Source organism: Bufo gargarizans, chromosome 8 (genome assembly GCF_014858855.1).
Source record: "Bufo gargarizans isolate SCDJY-AF-19 chromosome 8, ASM1485885v1, whole genome shotgun sequence".
NCBI classification, from domain to species: domain Eukaryota; kingdom Metazoa; phylum Chordata; class Amphibia; order Anura; family Bufonidae; genus Bufo; species Bufo gargarizans.
This window is the reverse complement of record NC_058087.1, coordinates 75223723-75243441: the sequence shown is the minus strand read 5'-3', so window position 1 is coordinate 75243441 and position 19719 is coordinate 75223723. Positions and strand designations below refer to the sequence as shown.

General features: G+C 44.2%; 2 protein-coding genes across 4 annotated transcripts in view; one reads left to right on the top strand and one right to left on the bottom strand.

Moving 5' to 3' along the window:
* Positions 1-18227, top strand: part of CFLAR (CASP8 and FADD like apoptosis regulator) — a 67554-nt gene extending 49327 nt beyond the window's left edge. For all 3 annotated transcript variants that reach the window (XM_044303174.1, XM_044303176.1, XM_044303175.1), the window contains exons 8-10: positions 14843-14927; positions 16057-16570; positions 17696-18227. In XM_044303174.1, the coding sequence (XP_044159109.1) occupies positions 14843-14927; positions 16057-16570; positions 17696-17819 (723 nt within the window). In that variant the 3' untranslated portion in view covers positions 17820-18227. The remainder of the gene's footprint in view (positions 1-14842; positions 14928-16056; positions 16571-17695) is intronic.
* On the bottom strand, positions 1390-9257 carry LOC122944655. The gene is made up of 2 exons (XM_044303177.1): positions 7468-9257; positions 1390-2503 (listed from the first exon to the last, which is right to left on the bottom strand). Exons 1-2 carry the CDS (start codon positions 8053-8055, stop codon positions 2459-2461), a joined length of 633 nt encoding a protein of 210 aa, XP_044159112.1. The 5' UTR covers positions 8056-9257; the 3' UTR covers positions 1390-2458.
* Positions 18228-19719: the final 1492 nt, after the last annotated feature.

Sequence of the window (19719 nt, the reverse complement as noted above, 5' to 3'; positions counted from 1 at the left end):
GTACTTTTTGCGGATTTGTTTTTTGCGGACCGCAAAATACTGAAAAAAACATAGTCGTTTGCAACAGGTGGAAGAAACACTATTCTTAATAACATTCACTCCATTGACTTTTATAATGGGTTGTAATGTGGAGTACATTAACAGAGTGAGGCTGTTATAAAAGATCTTTGCTGTTTCTCTGTAATATTTAACCCTTTTACTGCCAAAAAACATACCTAATCCGTCATGACTTTGAACATTTGCTGTGAGTAAAATATAAGGGCCAAAGCATGATGTTGGTTAGGAGATAACATTTTCAAATTCCTACTTCTGTGTCACTATAAGGAAGGTGGGCTGGGGGGTGGTAGATGCTGCAGGTGTAATCTGGAAGTAAGATCTCAGCCTGTAATCTGTCCCTTGTACAGCCCCCATTGACCCCAGGAGGGGGGTCTCCAAGTTATCACCCCTATTACCCAATTAGACAGGATATGTATATTTCTTTTTCTACTAAAGGTGTGTGAATTATGTTTGGATAGTGTTATGTGGCCAGCCCCTCTGTCACTGATTTGCCACCAGTGATGGCCAGTTCGCATTGTTCGCCCACGAACACATGTGGGCTGCCATCTTTTCTCACAAGTCCGGCGAGGCACAGGTAAGCCCTTACCTGTGCCTGCGCCGCAGCCGTTCTGAAACAAATGCGGTCAGCGGGAGCAGGCAGTTCTGAGAACAGCCCGATGAAGGCCCCGGCCTGTGCCTCGCCGGACTTGTGAGAAAAGATGGCAGCCCGCATGTGTTCGCATGCGAACTGGCCATCACTGCTTGCCACTGCCTGGCCCTATCAATCAAAGCGGCATACAATGAGACTAGTTTAAGTATATTGTCTAAATATCTCAATCTAGTTCTGTGGTGCATATATGGATCCCAGGGTGTGTAAAGGAGGGGTATTTTGCTTTGTATGTTTTACGGTTATTAAAAATATTATTTGAGTAACCCGGTAAGCAGACTAGTAATAAATGGAGAGCTATCAGAGACCTTCCCTCTTCACAGAGGTACGAGACAGGGATGCCCCCTGTCACCACTCCTATTCGCACTAGCAATTGAGACCCTGGCAATTAAAGTGAGAAATAGCAATAATATAACAGCGAAATCCGTATATGATTATATGCAGACGACATGATTCTATATTTGTCATCACCCAGAACATCTCTTAGAAGTGCTATAGGGCTGATAAATGAGTTTGGAGAGTTTTCGGGTCTAAAAATTAACTGGGGGAAATCAGTATATATGCCTCTGGGCAAGACAAATTGGACTGGCCCATCCCATGTGGAGAGAAAAACACTCTCAGGCCTTATCACTTCATATTTACCCCTAAATTGGCCATATACGGAATAAACTTCATAATTGGAAGACTCTGCCCATTTCTGTGGCAGGACGTATCAATCTAATCAAAATTATTATACTTCCAATAACCCTCTATATCCTTCAACACTGAGAGACTTGTATACCCAAATCGCTCTTTAAAGAAATAAATGCACTGACTAGAGTCTTTGTCTGGGGCAGATCCCGACCTAAATTAAGCATGGATACATTAAAACGACCTAAAACAGTGGGAGGTATGGCATTGCCTGACTATAATTTGTATTACTTGGCAGGCAAATTGAGGCTTATTAGCGCCTGGTACTCCTCGGAGGAATTACCCACCTCGGAATATTTCCCAAAAAATGATCTCAACTGCAATACACTTTGGTCAGTCCTGAAAATGCCCCCTAAGTTTCAGAAACAGTTGTTGCCACTACACAGGCTGGCACAAACATCTTTGAGAGAAGCCAAATCATTATCCCGTTTTACATAGGTTGTTTCAGATATTCTCCTGTGGGACAACCAATCGCTACCACAATTGCAGAGGGTAATGGGGATGGACAGATTGCAGATGATGTGGGTTAAAACCCTCGGAGACGTATATGATCGAGGAGTGTTAATGACATATGAAACATTATCCCAGAAATACCAAATCCCTCGAACTAATTTTTTCTCATACCTGCAACTCCGTTCAGCTACACAAAGTAAATTCCCAAATGCCAACACTACGGTTTCTAAATACCCACTCATAGGAGTTGTTAAAACCCAAGGACCCAGAGGGCTATTATCAGCGATATATTCACATCTAGTACAGGCAAAGGTTAGCGCGTATCCTCTTGCAATTATAGACAAATAGAAAAGACTGATACCCACAATTATGGAACAATGTATATCAACTTTTTTAGCATCGCATTTACATGTATCACCAGCAGCCAATAACAAAATAATACAACTATACATCATTCATCAAACATATCTCACGCCCACTAGGCTGTATAGAATGGGCAGAGCACCATCCACGGCCTGTCCTAGATGCGGGGAAATGGAGGCAGATTTCTGGCACATGATTTGGAGGTGAGGCCCGATTGCTGCATTCTGGGTGGAGGTGACATCTCTTCTATCAAGCCTTGTGCCAGTTAGGGTAGAATGCACACCTGAGATATGCCTGTTGGGAATATTGAATGAGGATACTTGGGATCACTATATGACAACGTTCTTAAAATTAATTTTTATTCATGGCACATAAAAGCATTGCTCTAAAAGGGTACAACCCCAATACACCGAACCTGACCATGTGGAAACAACAAATAAATCAAATCCTAACATACATAGTGCTGGTATTTAAGCACTGTAACAAACCACAAAAATTTGAGTCTGGGGTTTGTGGTGTGACTCCCCCCAAACACAGTACTCCTCCTCGAGACTGCGACAGGCTATATTTTCAGCTCGAGGCTTCATAGCTCAATCGGTATAATGGGAACATGAGACTGATATAGACCTAGTATGGCAATATACAGGTGCATGGAGCCGTCGTCAGTGCAGTGGGAAATTGTATATTGTAAAAGTAAAGGTTTACGGTTTGATTTGAAGTTATCAGACATTCATAAGAACACTGTAAAGATTGGTACTTTGACATGTATCAAGAACATGTATATCAATATACTTTTAGTCCGGCCACCTCTTGGCATGTGCTGCCGCAGGAACTCAGCCCCCATTATAGTTAATGGGGACGGAGCGGCAGTCCGTGGGCACATGTGAACTAGCGGCAGGACGGATCCGACAGGCTGTTCACCCGCCGGAACAGCCTGCAGGACTCCCCTGCCGCTAGTGTGAAACTAGCCTAATAAAAAGTTTAAAAAATAATTATTTGATTTAAATGAGTTTCATCACTGCCCACAGTGTATGTTGCAGGTCGCGTGACTGTCATCAGATTTATACCTATGAAACCGGCTAACCTGTTTCATGTGCACTTGGCAGCTGAAGGCATCTGTGTTGTTCCATGTTCATATGTGTCATCATTGCTAAGAAAAATGAGGTTTTAATATATGCAAATGAGCCTCTAGAAGCAATGGGGGCATTGCCATTACTGCTAGAGGCTCTGTGTTCTCTACAACTACAACACTCTCTCCACTTTGATTGGCATGGACAGTCAGTGAAAGAGTCATGGGACCAACACAGATGCCTTCAGCTGCCAAGCGCACATGCAACGGGTCAGCCAGTTTCATAGGTACAAATCTGACAGATGCCCTTTAACAATTTGGCTTTTAAAAGGTTTTCCAAGGGAATAATTTTGATTACAAACTGGGTCAGAGTACTTACTTCATAGATCCCCGACACTGCTCCGATCCCTGCTTCTGGTCTCTGGCTCAGCATTGCAGGAGATGGCCAGTTACTGGGCACAGCAGTTACCCACCTCAGCCAGTGATTAGCTGAGCAGGCATTCCCAGCCATCTTCTGCATGTTGAGACCAGGAGGTGGAAAGGAGTAGAGATCGGAGCAGCGGCTGAACACCAGCAACAGGGATCTGTAAGGTAAGTACTGATTATTTTAACACACTCCATTTTTGACTAAAACTATTGTCCTGAAAAACCTCTTCAATCAAGGTTAACAATATGGATTGTGTGTTACAGCCTATCCTCATAAAAAAAAAGTCTATAGTTGTTCTCACACACTTGTGAAATGGGTTTTAGAGCTATTGGATGTAGGGCTGAAACGATTATTTGAATAACTCGATTAAATCGAGTCAAAAAATTCATCGATGCAGTTTCCCTGCATCGAGGAATCGTTTACATCACGTGATCACGGAGCGGGAGTGAAATTAAGCGTCTCACTCACCGCTTCCGTGTCCTCCGGAGGTCAGAGAGGCAGGACTGAGCGGCCGGCACAGCGGAGGGGGGAGGAGGGAGTCTCTCCCTCCCCACTGTGCACGGCTGCCGCTGAACACCAATGAGGACAGAGTAGGAGGAGGAGGGGAGGGACTGTGGCCACTGCGCCACCAATGAATGTGCCGGCCATATCCCACAGGGTCCCCCCCCCCCCCCCCCCCCATCATTGGTGGCAGTGTCAGTTCCGATCGGAGCCCCAGCAGTGTAATGCTGGGGCTCTGATCGGTTACCATGGCAGCCAGGACGCTACTGAAGTCCTGGCTGCCATGGTATGTTAGTGAGCAGAGAGCAGCGCATTATACTCACGTGCGCTGTGGCCGCCGGTCGCTCCTTCTTCTGTCTGTGCGGCGGATTGCTAATGCTTACAGCATTAGCAATGCGCCGCACAGACCTATGAGAAGGAGCGACCGGCGGCCACAGCGCACGTGAGTATAATGCGCTGCTCTCTGCTCACTAACCTACCATGACAGCCAGGACTTCAGTAGCGTGACTCCTGGCTGCCATGGTAACCGATCGGAGCCCCAGCATTACACTGCTGGGGCTCCGATCGGAACTGCAAACTGCCACCAATGATGGGGGGGGGGGGACCCTGTGGCCACTGCCACCAATGATTAATACTGGGGAGGGAGGGGGGGGGTTGCGTTACCAGAGGGGGGAGGCAGATCAGAGGCTGGGGGGAGGCAGATCAGAGGCTGGGGGGGAGGAAGATCAGAGGCTTGGGGGGGGGGGCAGATCAGAGGCTGGGGGGGGGAGGCAGATCAGAGGCTGGGGGGGGGAGGCAGATCAGAGGCTGGGGGGGGGAGGCAGATCAGAGGCTGGGGGGGGGAGGCAGATCAGAGGCTGGGGGGGGGAGGCAGATCAGAGGCTGGGGGGGGGAGGCAGATCAGAGGCTGGGGGGGGGAGGCAGATCAGAGGCTGGGGGGGGAGGCAGATCAGAGGCTGGGGGGGGGAGGCAGATCAGAGGCTGGGGGCAGGCAGATGGAGAGAGAGTGGTTAATGGAGGCTGCAGGCACCACCTTGGCATGTATAAAGTTATTGGTTTAGAGAGGGGTTAATGAAGGCACCTCCAAGGTGCTTTCATTAACCTCTTCAAACCAATAACTTTATACATGCCTAATGCCAAGGTGCTTCCATTAACCCCTCCAAACCCAATGGGCATGTATAAAGTTATTGGTTTGGAGGGGTTAATGGAAGCACCTTGGCATTAGGCATGTATAAAGTTATTAACCCCTTCAAACCAATAACTTTATACATACCTAATTACGTACGTTATTTTAAGTAGCTTTTTCTTATTAGATTACTCGATGAATCGAGAAATATAATCGATAGAATACTCGATTACAAAAATATTTGTTTACTGCAGCCCTAATTGGATGTCTGTGTCAGTAAGTTGATGGCAGGTTAAGAGCCTGCATGATGGTGGAAACTCTGCATTCACCTTGCATGTAAAGTGCCAGTTTTCTGTATTCTTTACTATGCTGTTGTACTAGATCACTGTCATGCTTCAGTGGTTAGCAATACTAAAAATGCATATCTGCATGGGCGGATGTCGTGTGCAAAAGGGGAATTACAGGCTGGCCAAAGTCCAAGTTTCGTTTCTGACTGCTTTTAAATGGAATGGTAGAGGACAAGTAGTTCTTGGTTTGGCTATTTTGATTACACATTAATGCGCTGGGGATTTCCATACCAGTGTATGAATGATTGATTACATTTTTGTGAGATGTGTAGTTTGTCCTTCCTTACTTTTCTCTTTAACCCCTTGAGGACCCTGCCACTTTTCACCTTAAGGACCAGGCCATTTTTTGATGTGGTGATAACTTTAAAACACTTTTACTTATCTAAGGTATTCTGAGATCGTTTTCCCGTCACATATTGTATTTCATGACGGTGGTAAATTTGAGTCAAAATATGCAATTTGCAATTTTCTAAATTTCAATTTCTCTGCTTTTAAAACAGATAGTAATACTTCCTAAAATAGTTATTGCTTTACATTTCTGATATGTCTATTGGATAATTTTGTAAATTACATTTTCTATTTTTGGGGATGTTAGAAGGCTTAGTTTAGAAGCAAATCCCACTTTTTAAGGACCAGTTCAGTTCTGAAGTCACTTTGTGAGGCTTACATAATAGAAACTGCACATAAATAGCCCCATTTTAGAAACTACACCCCTCAAGGTATTCAAAACCGATTTTACAAACTTTGTTAACCCTTTAGGTGTTCCACAAGATTTAAAGGATTTTAATCCATTTTTTCCAGTAACAAAGCAATGTTTAACAGCCAAACAAAACTCAATATTTATTGCCCTGATTCTATAGTTTACAGACACACGGTACGGGCACAGGGCAGGGCGCAGAAGGAAAGAAACGCCATATGGTTTTTGGAAGGCAGATTTTGCTGGATGGGTTTTTTAGATTCCGTGTCCCATTTGAAGCCCCCTTGAAGCACCCCTAGAGTAGAAACTCCAAAAAAAAATGAGGTATTCAAAACTGATGTTACAAACTTTGTTAACCCTTTAGGTGTTCCACAAGAATTAAAGGAAAATGTAGATGTTTTAGTGTCTCCATAGTCTGAGAGCCATAGTTTATTTTTTTATTTTTTGGGCGATTGTCTTTGGTAGGGTATCATTTTCGCGGGATGAGATGACTGTTTGATTGGCACTGTTTTGGGGTGGATATGACTTTTTGATCGCTTGCTATTACACTTTTTGTGATGTAAGGTGACCAAAAACTAGATTTTTGTACTTGCCATAAAATCTATTTCTCTTCCGTTCATTGGGGGACACGGGCTAGACCATGGGTGTAGCTGTTGCCGCTAGGAGGCGGACACTAAGCACAAAAAAAGTATAAGCTCCTCCCCTTGAGCTATACCCTTCCTACAGGGACTAAGCTAAATCAGTTAGTGCAAAAGCAGTAGGAGAAGCGCAACAAAAACAGGAAAACCAACTATGTACAAACCCAGAACCACACAGGCCTGAAAAGGCCCATCAACAAAGAATGGAAAAGTGAATGGAATGGAAAAGAAATAGATTTTACGGTAAGTACAAAAATCTATTTTTCTCATCCGTATCATTGGGGGACACAGGCTTGACCATGGGATGTTACAGAGCAGTCCCCAAGGGTGGGCATAACAAAGAACCGTCTGCAAAATTCTACGCCCCTGAGACGCGTCAGCAGACGCAAAGTTGTGCACCCTGTAAAACTTGGAAAAGGCTTGAAAAAATGACCAGGTCACCGCCTTGCATACCTGAAGGGCCGAAGCCCCGTGATGCACTGCCCAAGAGGCCCCCACTGCCCGAGCCGAATGAGCAGTCACCCGGAAGGATGGGGCCCGGTTCTTAACGTGGTACGCTTCCACAATAGCCATACGAATCCATCGGGAAATGGAAGTCTTTAACGCTGCCAGCCCTCGTCTCGGCCCTTCTGGAATCACAAACAGGGAATCTGTCCTCGAGAAAGATGACGTCTGCTCCAGAGACTCATCCGCAGACGCGAAGATGTGCACCCTGTAAAACTTGGAAAAGGTGTGCAAAGACGACCAGGACGAGCTTCTGGAATCACAAACAGGGAATCCGTCCACCAGAAACACGCCATCTGTGACAGATAGACGCGAACGACCTGTACCAAATCCAGAGTGTGGAGCGACCTCTCCCAAGGATGAGACGGGTCCGGACGAAATGAAGGGAGAATAATCTGATTTAGTTCTGGGAACTGTCCCAGCTGGACAGTGGCTCGCTGAAGCGTTCTGGTATGGAACTGAGCATAGGGAGCTGCTTTGAAGGCAGAGACCATGTGACCCAGAGCCTGCATGCAGCAATGAATGGGAACAGGACATGGCCGCAACAAGGCGAGAATCTGAAGACTGAGAGCAAATAGCTTCTCCGGAGGCAAAAACACCTTGGCCTGAAATGTGTTGGGCACCATGCCCAGATAAGTCAGCCGCTGCGATGGATAAAGACAGGACTTTTACCTGTCCAGAACTATGCTCAGGCTATCCGCCATCACCTGGAATGACGGACCCTTCACCAGGATGTCATCTAAGTAAGGGAACGCTACGATTCCCCTGACATGGAGCAGGGCTGTGTCTGCCACCAGAACCTTCGTAAAGACCCTAGAAGCCGTGTCCAGACCGAACGGGAGGGCTACAAACTGGAAGTGACATGGCCCCACTGCAAACAGGAGAAATCTGACGACTGACTCATATGGGCATGTGAAGATAAGCATCCTTGATGTCTATCGAAGACAGGTTCTCCCCTGGTTCCATGGACACAATGGCCGATCTCAGAGCCTTGAGGTCCAGAACGGGACGGACCGTCCCTTCTTGTTTTGGGAATCACAAAGAGATTAAAGTAAAAACCCCGAAAACGGTTTTACGCAGGAACCCCCTGCCACAGCAGCATGCAAATTGCCTGAAAAAAGGAATTTGCAGCCGAGGGAGACGCCAGGGATGACGACCGAAAAAAATGAAACGGAGGGGAAGACTTCCAGCTTGTAGCCATCTACAATGTCCCCCCTCACCAACGCTTTCGAGACATGAGCCATCCAGGCATGTCGAAACAAATGCAGCCGGCCGCCCACCGAACATGCAGAGTTCTTGGGGTTATAGGACTTGGAGCCTTGTTGACGGGGACCCCAGGAAGGGCAAGGCTTGAAGGAAGGTTTGCGCTTCTGATCCGTGGCCGACTTGTTGGATGCCCTCTTGGGGCTGGAAAAACTCTGAAAGGGGCAAAAAAAAAGGCTTCAGTTTTTTCGACCTATTAGACGGACCCCTGTTCTGTGGTAAATGCGTGCTCTTACCACCTTTAGCGTCCAAAATGATCTCATCCAGGCGCTTACCAAAAAGTTTGCTGCCGGTAAAGGGGAGCGCTGTCTGCTTCCACTTTGAAGCATTATCTGCCGCTCAGCAGGAGAACCATAGGGTATGGCGGATAGCCACCAACAGGGCTGATGAGAGAGCCATAAGCCTGGCCGCGTCCAAATATGCTTCACAAGTATACGCACTGGCATAAGAGAGCTGCAGGGCCATATCTGCTAGTTCCCCCGAGAGGACTCCCGAGTCGAGACCCTGACGTAAATTATTTACCCACTCCTTGCTCACCCATGTGGAGGCATAAACTGGCTGCAGTGCTGTGCCCACTGCCTCAAAGGAAGACTTTGCAAACGCTTCCAGTTTCTTATCCCTGATATCAGAGAAAGAAGCCCCATCCTCCATTGACAAGGTAGTATGCTTAGCCAAGCAGTAAACCAGCGGGTCCACTATAGGTGAGGATGACCAATCATCCGGAAATGAATAAAGGACGTTTTAAGTGTTGTGGCAAAGCAAAACGTCTATCAGGAAAATTAAAATTCCACTCCTTGGCAATAGAGGTATCAAACTCCTGGTGGTTGTGCGAGCGATGGGACCTTCTAAAGGAAATGCCCAAGCTGGCAGATGAAGGTGCAGGTTCCTCAACCTGAAACGTCTTAATAACCACCGTAATAAGATTGTCCACCATGGAGGACAGTTTGGACGACTGATCCCCAGGCGAGACAACACCCTCATCTGCCCCTTTCTTCTCAGAACATGCCTCTTCCACTAAGGACATGTCTGAGTGAGACTCTCTAGTAGGAGGAGGAGAGGCCGAGGAAACGGGAGACACAGACACCCTTTTGGGGGAGGATGTTCTGGATCCCCAGAGTCGGACCGGTCAGAGGACTGCCTTGCTGACAAACGCCCCAATATTTCCACAATGGCTTTGTTGGTATTGGAGACATCCTGTACCACCCTAGACAGAGAACGCCCCCACTCTGGTTCTACCATAGGTTGGAAAGCAGGGACCATTGGGTCCGGGGCCGAGCCACTTGATGGCGGAGCAGCACATGCAAAGTATAGGGAGTCTCACTGAGGGGATGGAAATTTTGCCCGACACGACGAACAAGCAAAATGACGCACAGAAGGGACCACCTGCCTCGGGGCTTGGGGTCTGGGCTCGGACATATTGACAACCCTGCCGTCCTTAAGGAGGGAAGAGGAGGAAGGTTAGACCCTGTAAGAAGGGAGAAACAGCCTTCCCCGATCAGCGTCCCGCCGCATGAGCCTTTAAGAATTGGAAGTGGGTGGAGCCAGCAGTCCTCATACAGATCCTAACTTGGCTGCCGGTGTGGGAGCGGGAATAACTGAAGCCCCGCCCCCAAAATGACTCCGGCCCTCTGTCCCCTCCCCTCTTTTCCTGCTCTGCGACCCTGCAATAAGGCTGCAAATAAGCCGGTGCCTCAATTATACAGGTCCTTCTAAAAAAATTAGCATATTGTGATAAAGTTCATTATTTTCTGTAATGTACTGATAAACATTAGACTTTCATATATTTTAGATTCATTACACACCAACTGAAGTAGTTCAAGCCTTTTATTGTTTTAATATTGATGATTTTGGCATACAGCTCATGAAAACCCAAATTTCCTATCTCAAAAAATTAGCATATTTCATCCGACCAATAAAAGAAAAGTGTTTTTAATACAAAAAAAGTCAACCTTCAAATAATTATGTTCAGTTATGCACTCAATACTTGGTCGGGAATCCTTTTGCAGAAATTACTGCTTCAATGCGGCGTGGCATGGAAGCAGTCAGCCTGTGGCACTGCTGAGGTGTTATGGAGGCCCAGGATGCTTCGATAGCGGCCTTAAGCTCATCCAGAGTGTTGGGTCTTGCGTCTCTCAACTTCCGCTTCCCAATATCCCACAGATTCTCTATGGGGTTCAGGTCAGGAAAGTTGGCAGGCCAATTGAACACAGTAATACCATGGTCAGTAAACCATTTACCAGTGGTTTTGGCACTGTGAGCAGGTGCCAGGTCGTGCTGAAAAATGACATCTTCATCTCCATAAAGCTTTTCAGCAGATGGAAGCATGAAGTGCTCCAAAATCTCCTGATAGCTAGCTGCATTGACCCTGCCCTTGATAAAACACAGTGGACCAACACCAGCAGCTGACATGGCACCCCAGACCATCACAGACTGTGGGTACTTGACACTGGACTTCAGGCATTTTGGTATTTCCCTCTCCCCAGTCTTCCTCCAGACTCTGGCACCTTGATTTCCAAATGACATGCAACAGTCCAGTGCTGCTTCTCTGTAGCCCAGGTCAGGTGCTTCTGCCGCTGTTTCTGGTTCAAAAGTGGCTTGTCCTGGGGAATGCGGCACCTGTAGCCCATTTCCTGCACACGGCTGTACACGGTGGCTCTGGATGTTTCTACTCCAGACTCAGTCCACTGCTTCCGCAGGTCCCCCAAGGTCTGGAATCGGTCCTTCTCCACAATCTTCCTCAGGGTCCGGTCACCTCTTCTCGTTGTGCAGCGTTTTCTGCCACACTTTTTCCTTCCCACAGACTTCCCACTGAGGTGCCTTGATACAGCACTCTGGGAACAGCCTATTCATTCAGAAATTTCTTTCTGTGTCTTACCCTCTTGCTTGAGGGTGTCAATGATGGCCTTCTGGACAGCAGTCAGGTCGGCAGTCTTACCCATGATTGCGGTTTTGAGTAATGAACCAGGCTGGGAGTTTTTAAAAGCCTCAGGAATCTTTTTCAGGTGTTTAGAGTTAATTAGTTGATTCAGATGATTAGGTTAATAGCTCGTTTGGAGAACCTTTTCATGATATGCTAATTTTTTTAGATAGGAATTTGGGGTTTTCATGAGCTGTATGCCAAAATCATCAATATTAAAACAATAAAAGGCTTGAACTACTTCAGTTGGTGTGTAATAAATCTAAAATATATGAAAGTCTAATGTTTATCAGTACATTACAGAAAATAATGAACTTTATCACAATATGCTAATTTTTTGAGAAGGACCTGTAAGTGGCCCCGGCGGTGCCCCTTACAGATCCGATGCTCCAAGCATAAAAGGAGTTGGAAACTGACACCCCCTTGCGACGCCGAGACAGGGACCAACTCCTGGTCCAGGGAGGTCTGCCTCCTACAGACACTAAGCTAAAACTGATTTAGCTTAGTCCCTGTAGGAAGGGTATAGCTCGAGGGGAGGAGCTTACTTTTTTTTGTGCTTAGTGTCCGCCTCCTAGCAGCAACAGCTATACCCATGGTAAAGCCTGTGTCCCCCAATGATATGGATGAGAAAATAGTATTTTTGACACCGTTTTTATTTTAGCTTTTTTACGATGTTCACATGAGGGGTTAGGTCATATTGTATTTTTATAGAGCAGGTTGTTACGGACATGACGATATCTAATATGTCTACTTTTTTAATTCTTTTATATTTAACACAATAAAAGCATTTTTGAAACAAAAAAATCATGGTTTAGTGTCTGCATAGTCTGAGAGCCATCGTTTTTTTTTATTTTTTTGGGCGATTGTCTTAGGTAGGGGCTCATTTTTTGCAGGATGAGGTGACTGTTATATTGGTACTATTTGGGGGGGGAGGTCCTTAAGGGGTTAAAAGCTGGATTTACATCTTTAGCTTTTCTGATGCTTTTTTTGGAGTCAAATCCAGAAGTGGATAAAAAAAAAAGTCTAAATAACATCTGTCCTTTTATATTTACTCTCCCTTTATGATCCACACCTGGTTTTGGCTTCAAAAACTGCATCAGAAAACCTGACGCTGGAACCCAGCCTAGTAATGAGGTCAAGTTATGGTTTAGTACTGCTCTGAAACTTCCTGGTTTTAAGACTGGTTTACACATTGCTTTTGTTTTGCTTTTTAAAAAACACATGCAATTTTACCATGATTATTTTTCCAGGTCAAAAATGTTAAATCAGTTCGTGAAATTTCTCAAAACTGGTGCAAAGGAAAACTGGCTTAGTTGCCCATAGCAACCAATCACATTCCATCTTTGATTTATTTATTTTTTTTAATTTATTTTTTATCGCTCCTTTGGAACTATGATAGAATCAAGCTGATTGGTTGCCATGGACAACATTGAGCAAAATTTTACAGGTTAATAGTTGCATTAGAAATGATGACCAGTTTGCCAAATAGGCTTCTTAGTCCCAAAAAAACAAACAGGAGAGAAAAGTTGATGTGGTCAAGCAGTAAACATACTTTTATACTCATTCATCAAAGACAAAGGGTTAAAGGGGTCGTCCAATTAAATTTTAAATTTGCCTATGCCGCCTAATGCTTAAAAAAAAATAGTACTAACCTCTTTCTCCCACGCTTTTCTCTGTCGTTCTGTGTGCCACACCTCCAGACATCCTTCTGCTCTTTTTATGCAAGACTGCAGCAGTGACATGCAGGTGTACAGCACAGGACCGCTGCAGCCAGTCACTGTCCTCAGTGATCTCCTGCCACATACTGCTGAGGACAGTAATTGGCTGCAGTGGTCATGTGCTGTATACATGCACAGCTCTGTTGCAGCTTTATATACAAACAGTGGGAGTAGGACCGGACGTGCCAAGAATCACGGGAATCAAGTGAATATATATATTTTTTTTTTAAGCATTAGGTGTCATGGACCAGACTTATTATTAACTTGGATGCCCCCTATAAGTCTGGGACTACATGGTGATTTTGTCTGGGATACCTGTCAGGCAACCAAACATTACTGTGTAGCAGTGCAACTGCTGAACTGAATCAGGTCACAGCGCAACTTTAAAAATTGCCAGATTGACCCCAAATTCAAAGCAGTGTTGTTGTTTTTTGTGATTCTAGGGTCGTGGTTGCCACAAGTTGCTCTCCGACCCCATTCAATGTTTGCACTGCTACACAGTGATCCTTGGTTACATGGCTGGTGTTGTAGCTAAGATCACTGTGCAACCCGGGCCTTTTGGGTGCACAAATTAGAGGCACAAATGTACGGGTGATAATAACAATCTTAAACAGAAATTATAGTTGTCCAGTTCATATTCACATACAGCTCTGATTCCCTCAGCATTAATTATTGTAGGAGCATCAGGCACTTATGCACCTGCCCTTCTAAATTCAGTTGTATTGTTATTCCCAAATTGCAAACTGACAGTGGTAAAATTTTGTCTTTTTCAAATGTAATCTACAAATAAATAAACAAATTTAACTAATCGGCCATGACATATCTAAGGCTAGTTTCACACTAGTGGCAAGGAACTCCGACAGGCTGTCGGATCCGTGCTTCCGCTAGTGCATGCGTGCCCCCGGACTACCGCTCCGGCCCCATTGACCATAATGGGGGGGGGGGGGGCCGGAATTCCAGTGGCAGCATGGCAAACATGCCGAAAGGCGGCCGGAATATAGTCAATGGTGACAGAGCGGTAGTCCGGAGGCACGCGCGCACTAGCGGCAGCACGGATCAGACAGGCTGTTCACCCGCTGGAACAGATTGCCGCTAGTGTGAAAGTACCCTAAAGCGGCTATCAAAATGGAGAATCTAGTTAGATAAAATGTGGTATGTTAGAAAAACAAGTAGAATAACAGCAGCCAGAGTTTGCCAATTCATTAACTGCAACCATTAATGCAAACGAAACAACAGGAAATGCAGCCATATTGGTTGTCACTTTTTAATCACTATTTTATCCATCTAGGGTTAAGTCAGGATCTGTTATAAAAAATAGATCGGAGCAGCTCTGCCATATCCGCCATGGCTCCTGTGATAATGGATTGATTGCCAATATTGTAACAATAATGTTATAATGATCTAAACTGTACATGTTTCTTCATAGATTGGAGACCATGATGACAGATATCCAGTCAGAAGGCAAACAATGGGCTACTGTGTTATCATTGACTGTGTTGGGAATGACGCTGGTAAGTTTCTTCTTAATTATCTTTTTTATTATAATTCTTGGGAGTAGGACCGGACGTGCCAAGAAGTTGCCACCTTTCCCAGCAAAAAATACTGGCATGGTGGGCATGGGTTAACACTGGGTGTTATTTTAACATTTATTAAGTATCTATTTTAAAGTTGTCTCTGCTGGATATTGAACCCACAACCTTCTGCATTAAAGGCAAAGACTCTAACCACTGAGCCATAGAGCTCAGTGCTAGCAAGTTAATGATTTTCTATAGTATTTTTTTCTATGTTTTAATGTATTATTCACATATACAATGTATTGGAATGTAGCATAGTGAAAGTCAGATTTTCAGTCACATGACAGGTGTTGCAGCTAAAAATACTATGTAGCCCCAGCCTTGATATGCAATTTTATAGCGTATTAGGGATTTTGAAATCAACAGCATGTCCTGATTTTTGCTAACAATTTCAAGGTTTGCATACAAGGAGAAAAACCAAACGCAATGCAACAACACTCTAACTTCTGCAATGATTTATCGTGCATTCACTCGAGAATTCTTGATTCAAAAAGATGCATAATGGGACTTTTTGGACTAGCTTCAAAAATTTCCACCTTTTGCATTTTTATACCAGTTGCCCCAGTTTTGAAATATGGGTGAAAAAGTAGGCATGGTTAGCTATGTTACTAATTTTCCATCCAGATTTATCACTCTGTTACTTAGCTGTAGCCTCTGTGGATGATACATAGCCGGGTAATGATTTGATGTTTGGGGTAACATTCTTCGTGGTATACCTGTACTATGGCGTAAATACTTAGCCCACATGTAAAACACATTCATGTCACACAAAATGTCTAAAATTAGTGTGTGCGGGTTTATAGAAATGTGCTTTTTTTTTTTTTGTTTTGTGGGGAGCGGCAGGGGGAACAATAGCACTCAATAGAAGGTGCTATGTTGAGGCTTTTTTTGTGACAGGGAACTTGTTAGCTGAAACCTGGTGATGGCACACAAACTACAGAATTCTGTAGGGCAGTGCTATTAGCCTGTTAATTTATTTGGTCCTGATGGGAAGGGGTTAATTGCTTTTGTTCTGTGTGCACTGTCAACTTTAATGCTGATCAGTTTGGTTTCTTTACTTTTACAGAGATGCTCCAGGCCTTATTTAGATCTCTAAATTTTGTTGTTCAATGTCATTTCTATAAAAAAGTTGATGAAGTGGAAGAAATTCTTCAAGATGTGGCAAATATGGAACAGCACAGAAACCATGATATTTTTGCCTGTGTTATTATTAGCCGGGGGAACGCGGATTCTCTTTTCTGTGTAGATGGAAATCTGCCTGGTCTGTCTTTAGATAGAATTAGGAATTTTTTCACTGGACAGTCTTGTCCAAACCTTAGAGGAAAACCAAAACTCTTCTTTATTCAAAACTATTTTGTCAGTAATATTGAGGCTCATGAAGGAAGTACTATAGAAGTGGACGGTCTTAGAGATGATGCTTCAAGTCGCAATTGGATTCAAGACCATTCAAAAATACCCGGTGAAGCAGACTTCTTTTGGAGTCAGTGTCAAGTGGATGAGTTGGAACTGCAGAGGTCTTCGAGCTCTACTTCTTTATTCCTTAGGTCTCTGCGGGATTTGTTATCTGAAAAGAAAAACAGGTAATGTCTTAACTCTATCTGACATGTTTCATCTTTAATTTGCAATAAAGACGACAGAAGGCAAGGATTAAAGGCATTGTCCAGCTTCACCGTTTTCAGGGCAAACGGCAGGGAGTCTGTTAAAATAATTAAAAAAGAAAAATTAAACTAACCATTCTGGAGTCTTCTCCATCTAACACCGATGCTGTTCTCTACCAGGCTGCACCTATGATGTAAAGTTTTTACTGCAGCGGTGCCCGTATACCGCACATGATCTCTGTAGTCAATCACTGGCCTCAACGGTATATGGCGCGGGATCGCTGAGGTCAGCATGCTTCTAAAACAGTTTACTTGTAGAACTTGGGTCGTCACTCTGATCCCTTCCAATTTCAGGCTTTAGGCAAAATTAGTGTATCTGGTCTCTCAGTAAAGACAAAGCAATGGGGAGGTGGATGAAGATCTGTTATTGCAGACAAAGCAGGCCATGGGGGCGGGCTTCTGCTACGATCAGTTACCATACAGCCAATGATAAGTTCATGAAAAGAGGAGGAGCTATGCCTGTTATCCTGGGACACATAGAAGAATTATTTATACCTAAATGAGACAAAATAGGGGGACAGAAAAATAAAATATTAAGGAATAATTGACTGTGTTTTTCTATTTCCTACATTTAACATTTAGTAATACTTTAACACTTCAACAGTAAAAGGGATCAAAGAGTGAGTTAAAAAAATAAAACAAGCAATACTTGTCCCATCTCCCTCCTCTAGTGTTCTGACCCTGCTAGTCTTTACTCCCTGGTCCTGTATCAGCACACAGGGAATGCCACGAAATATGTCAAGATGGGACTAGGAAATAAAGACCAGGGGGGACCTGCTAAGAACAGTCATTGTTAGGGATTTTTTTTTAACCTACTCTGAGCCCTTTTACAATTTATTTTTTTTTGTCCTGGTAGACAACTGAATTAAACCAAGAAATATTATTTTTCATGAATATTTGGTTTCCTTATTCGTTACGGATTGAGTTTCCTGTCATAAGACTTTATTTATGTAAAAATGGAAAATTCTATTAACTGTTGGCAGATAAGTACCTACTGTAGCAGTTGTGTCCTGATACTAACTAGAAATGTTACTATTTTTTTCACAGGAAACATCGGGATTTACAAGATATTCACACAGAGCTCATCCGTATCATCTATGCAAAGAAAGCCGGATACTCTTTGCAGCTGAGTCATACGCTCACAAAAAAACTGTTTCTGTATCCAGCATGAAAATAGCTTGTTTATCACCCATTTGCCATCACCACAAAAGAAATGAAATATGTGGTCTGATTTATTTAAATATTTATTTATTTATTCAGCAGTCAATAAAATAATATAAAGAAAAAAGTAGTTGTTACATATCGAGCATTCCCATGACCATTTCTGCACAGTAATGTATTGGTAATTCATGATGTGATCTGACAACCCGACTGAAAAAAAAGGTGCCATCTAAGATCATATACATAGTTAACAGCTTGACTAAAATGCTCTGGTTTCAGTATCGCCTACTAATTTGTCACTAGTGATGGACGAACATCTGCCGGGACGGTTCGCGAACCCGATAAAATGTTCGCGAACCACAAGTTCGCAGCGGGTCCCCATCATTTTAATGGCAGATGAACCTGAAAAACCTTCAGTTCCTATTTGCAGCCAAGAAATAATTACTAGAAGTGCACAAATAGTACCACAACATGGACAGTGACATACCAGATGTATTATTCGAATTTGCGATCTCCATTCATTATTTTTTTTCAATGCGAAATATCGGCAATATAATTTTCGCTTACGCGCATGCACACACCAGTTATAATTATTTTTTCCAATACAGTTTGTCACTGTGTGTAGCAGAGGGAACGCAGCAAAATCGCAGACAAATGCTGCCGTACCCAAATGCACTATATAGAAAGTATATTATTGGTATATAGCACCCCGCTTCTATCAGTTTTTTTGGGAGGCGACTGGTATATCACACCAGTTATAATTATTTTTTCTAATTGCGTTTATCACTCTGTGTAGCTGCAGTATCGCTGCAGAACCGCTCCCCACTGCTGTACAATACAAATACACTATAATATGCTTTCTATGTTAGAAAGTATATTAGGAATGTATTACACCCCTCTGTACTGCACACCTATCAATAGTACACCTATACCAGTCCTTTAAAAGGACTTTTGTGGACCTATTTGATAGCGTTTTTGTCCCGAATAGCCTGTCCCTGCTCCACACAGCAACCGCTCCCTACACTGACAAGACTGAATGTAAAATGGCGGTCAGAGCGGGTCTATTTATAAGGTAGGGGGTATGTCCATGTGCTGAAACTTTTCGATTGGCTGTCCTGTACCACCTGATGGACGTGTCATGGGTCAAAGTTCTTCACAATGTAAAAGAATATGGTGGGCACAAATATCGCTATATATTCGCATGTTCAGCGAATCGCGAACGAGCAAAGTTCACCGCGAACCGCAAGGCCATCACTATTTGTCACACTCTTTACAGCGCCTCATGTAATGTGGAACTCACATGAGCAACTCAGAGCTAGGAGGTATTCTTTCAAGACCCCATGCTTTGATAAAATTTATAAAATTGTGTACTGAGTAATGTTGTAAATTGTCAATATCATACTTCCTTTTATACCACTTTATATAGGATTTCACAGAAGAACACAGATGTTTTTTATTGCTTTAGGCCCCATGCACACGGCCGTGTTTCACAGCCGTGTGCGGGCCGTGGAACCGCGGCCTGGATCCCTCCTGAGAGCAGGAGCGCACGGCGTCACTGGTTGCTATGACGCTGTGCGCTCCCTGCTGCCGGCACAGTACAGTAATACACTGGTATAGATCATACCAGTGTATCACTGTATTGCGGCGGCAGCAGGGAGCGCATGGCGTCATAGCAACCAGTGACGCCGTGCGCTCCTGCTCTCAGGAGGGATCCAGGCCGCGGTTCCACGGCCCGCACACGGCTGTGAAACACGGCCGTGTGCATGGGGCCTTAGATTGATAGAGAAGCATAAAATAAACTACTTACATATTTTCTTGTTCCCCAGGGCTAAACCTTAACTAGTTTTGATGGACATTCTCACTGTGACTGCTATGTAAGGGTAGAATACATGTGCAATATTGAGCAGCTG

Coding starts and splice junctions, on each gene's coding strand:
- LOC122944655 (XM_044303177.1), bottom strand. CDS start 8,055: ATGTCCTGTTCCCATTCATTGCTGCATGCAGGCTCTGGGTCACATGGT. Junction 2,504..7,467: donor ACGGGGCTTCGGCCCTTCAG/GTATGCAAGGCG, acceptor TATTCCCAACAG/GCATATCTCAGGTGTGCATT.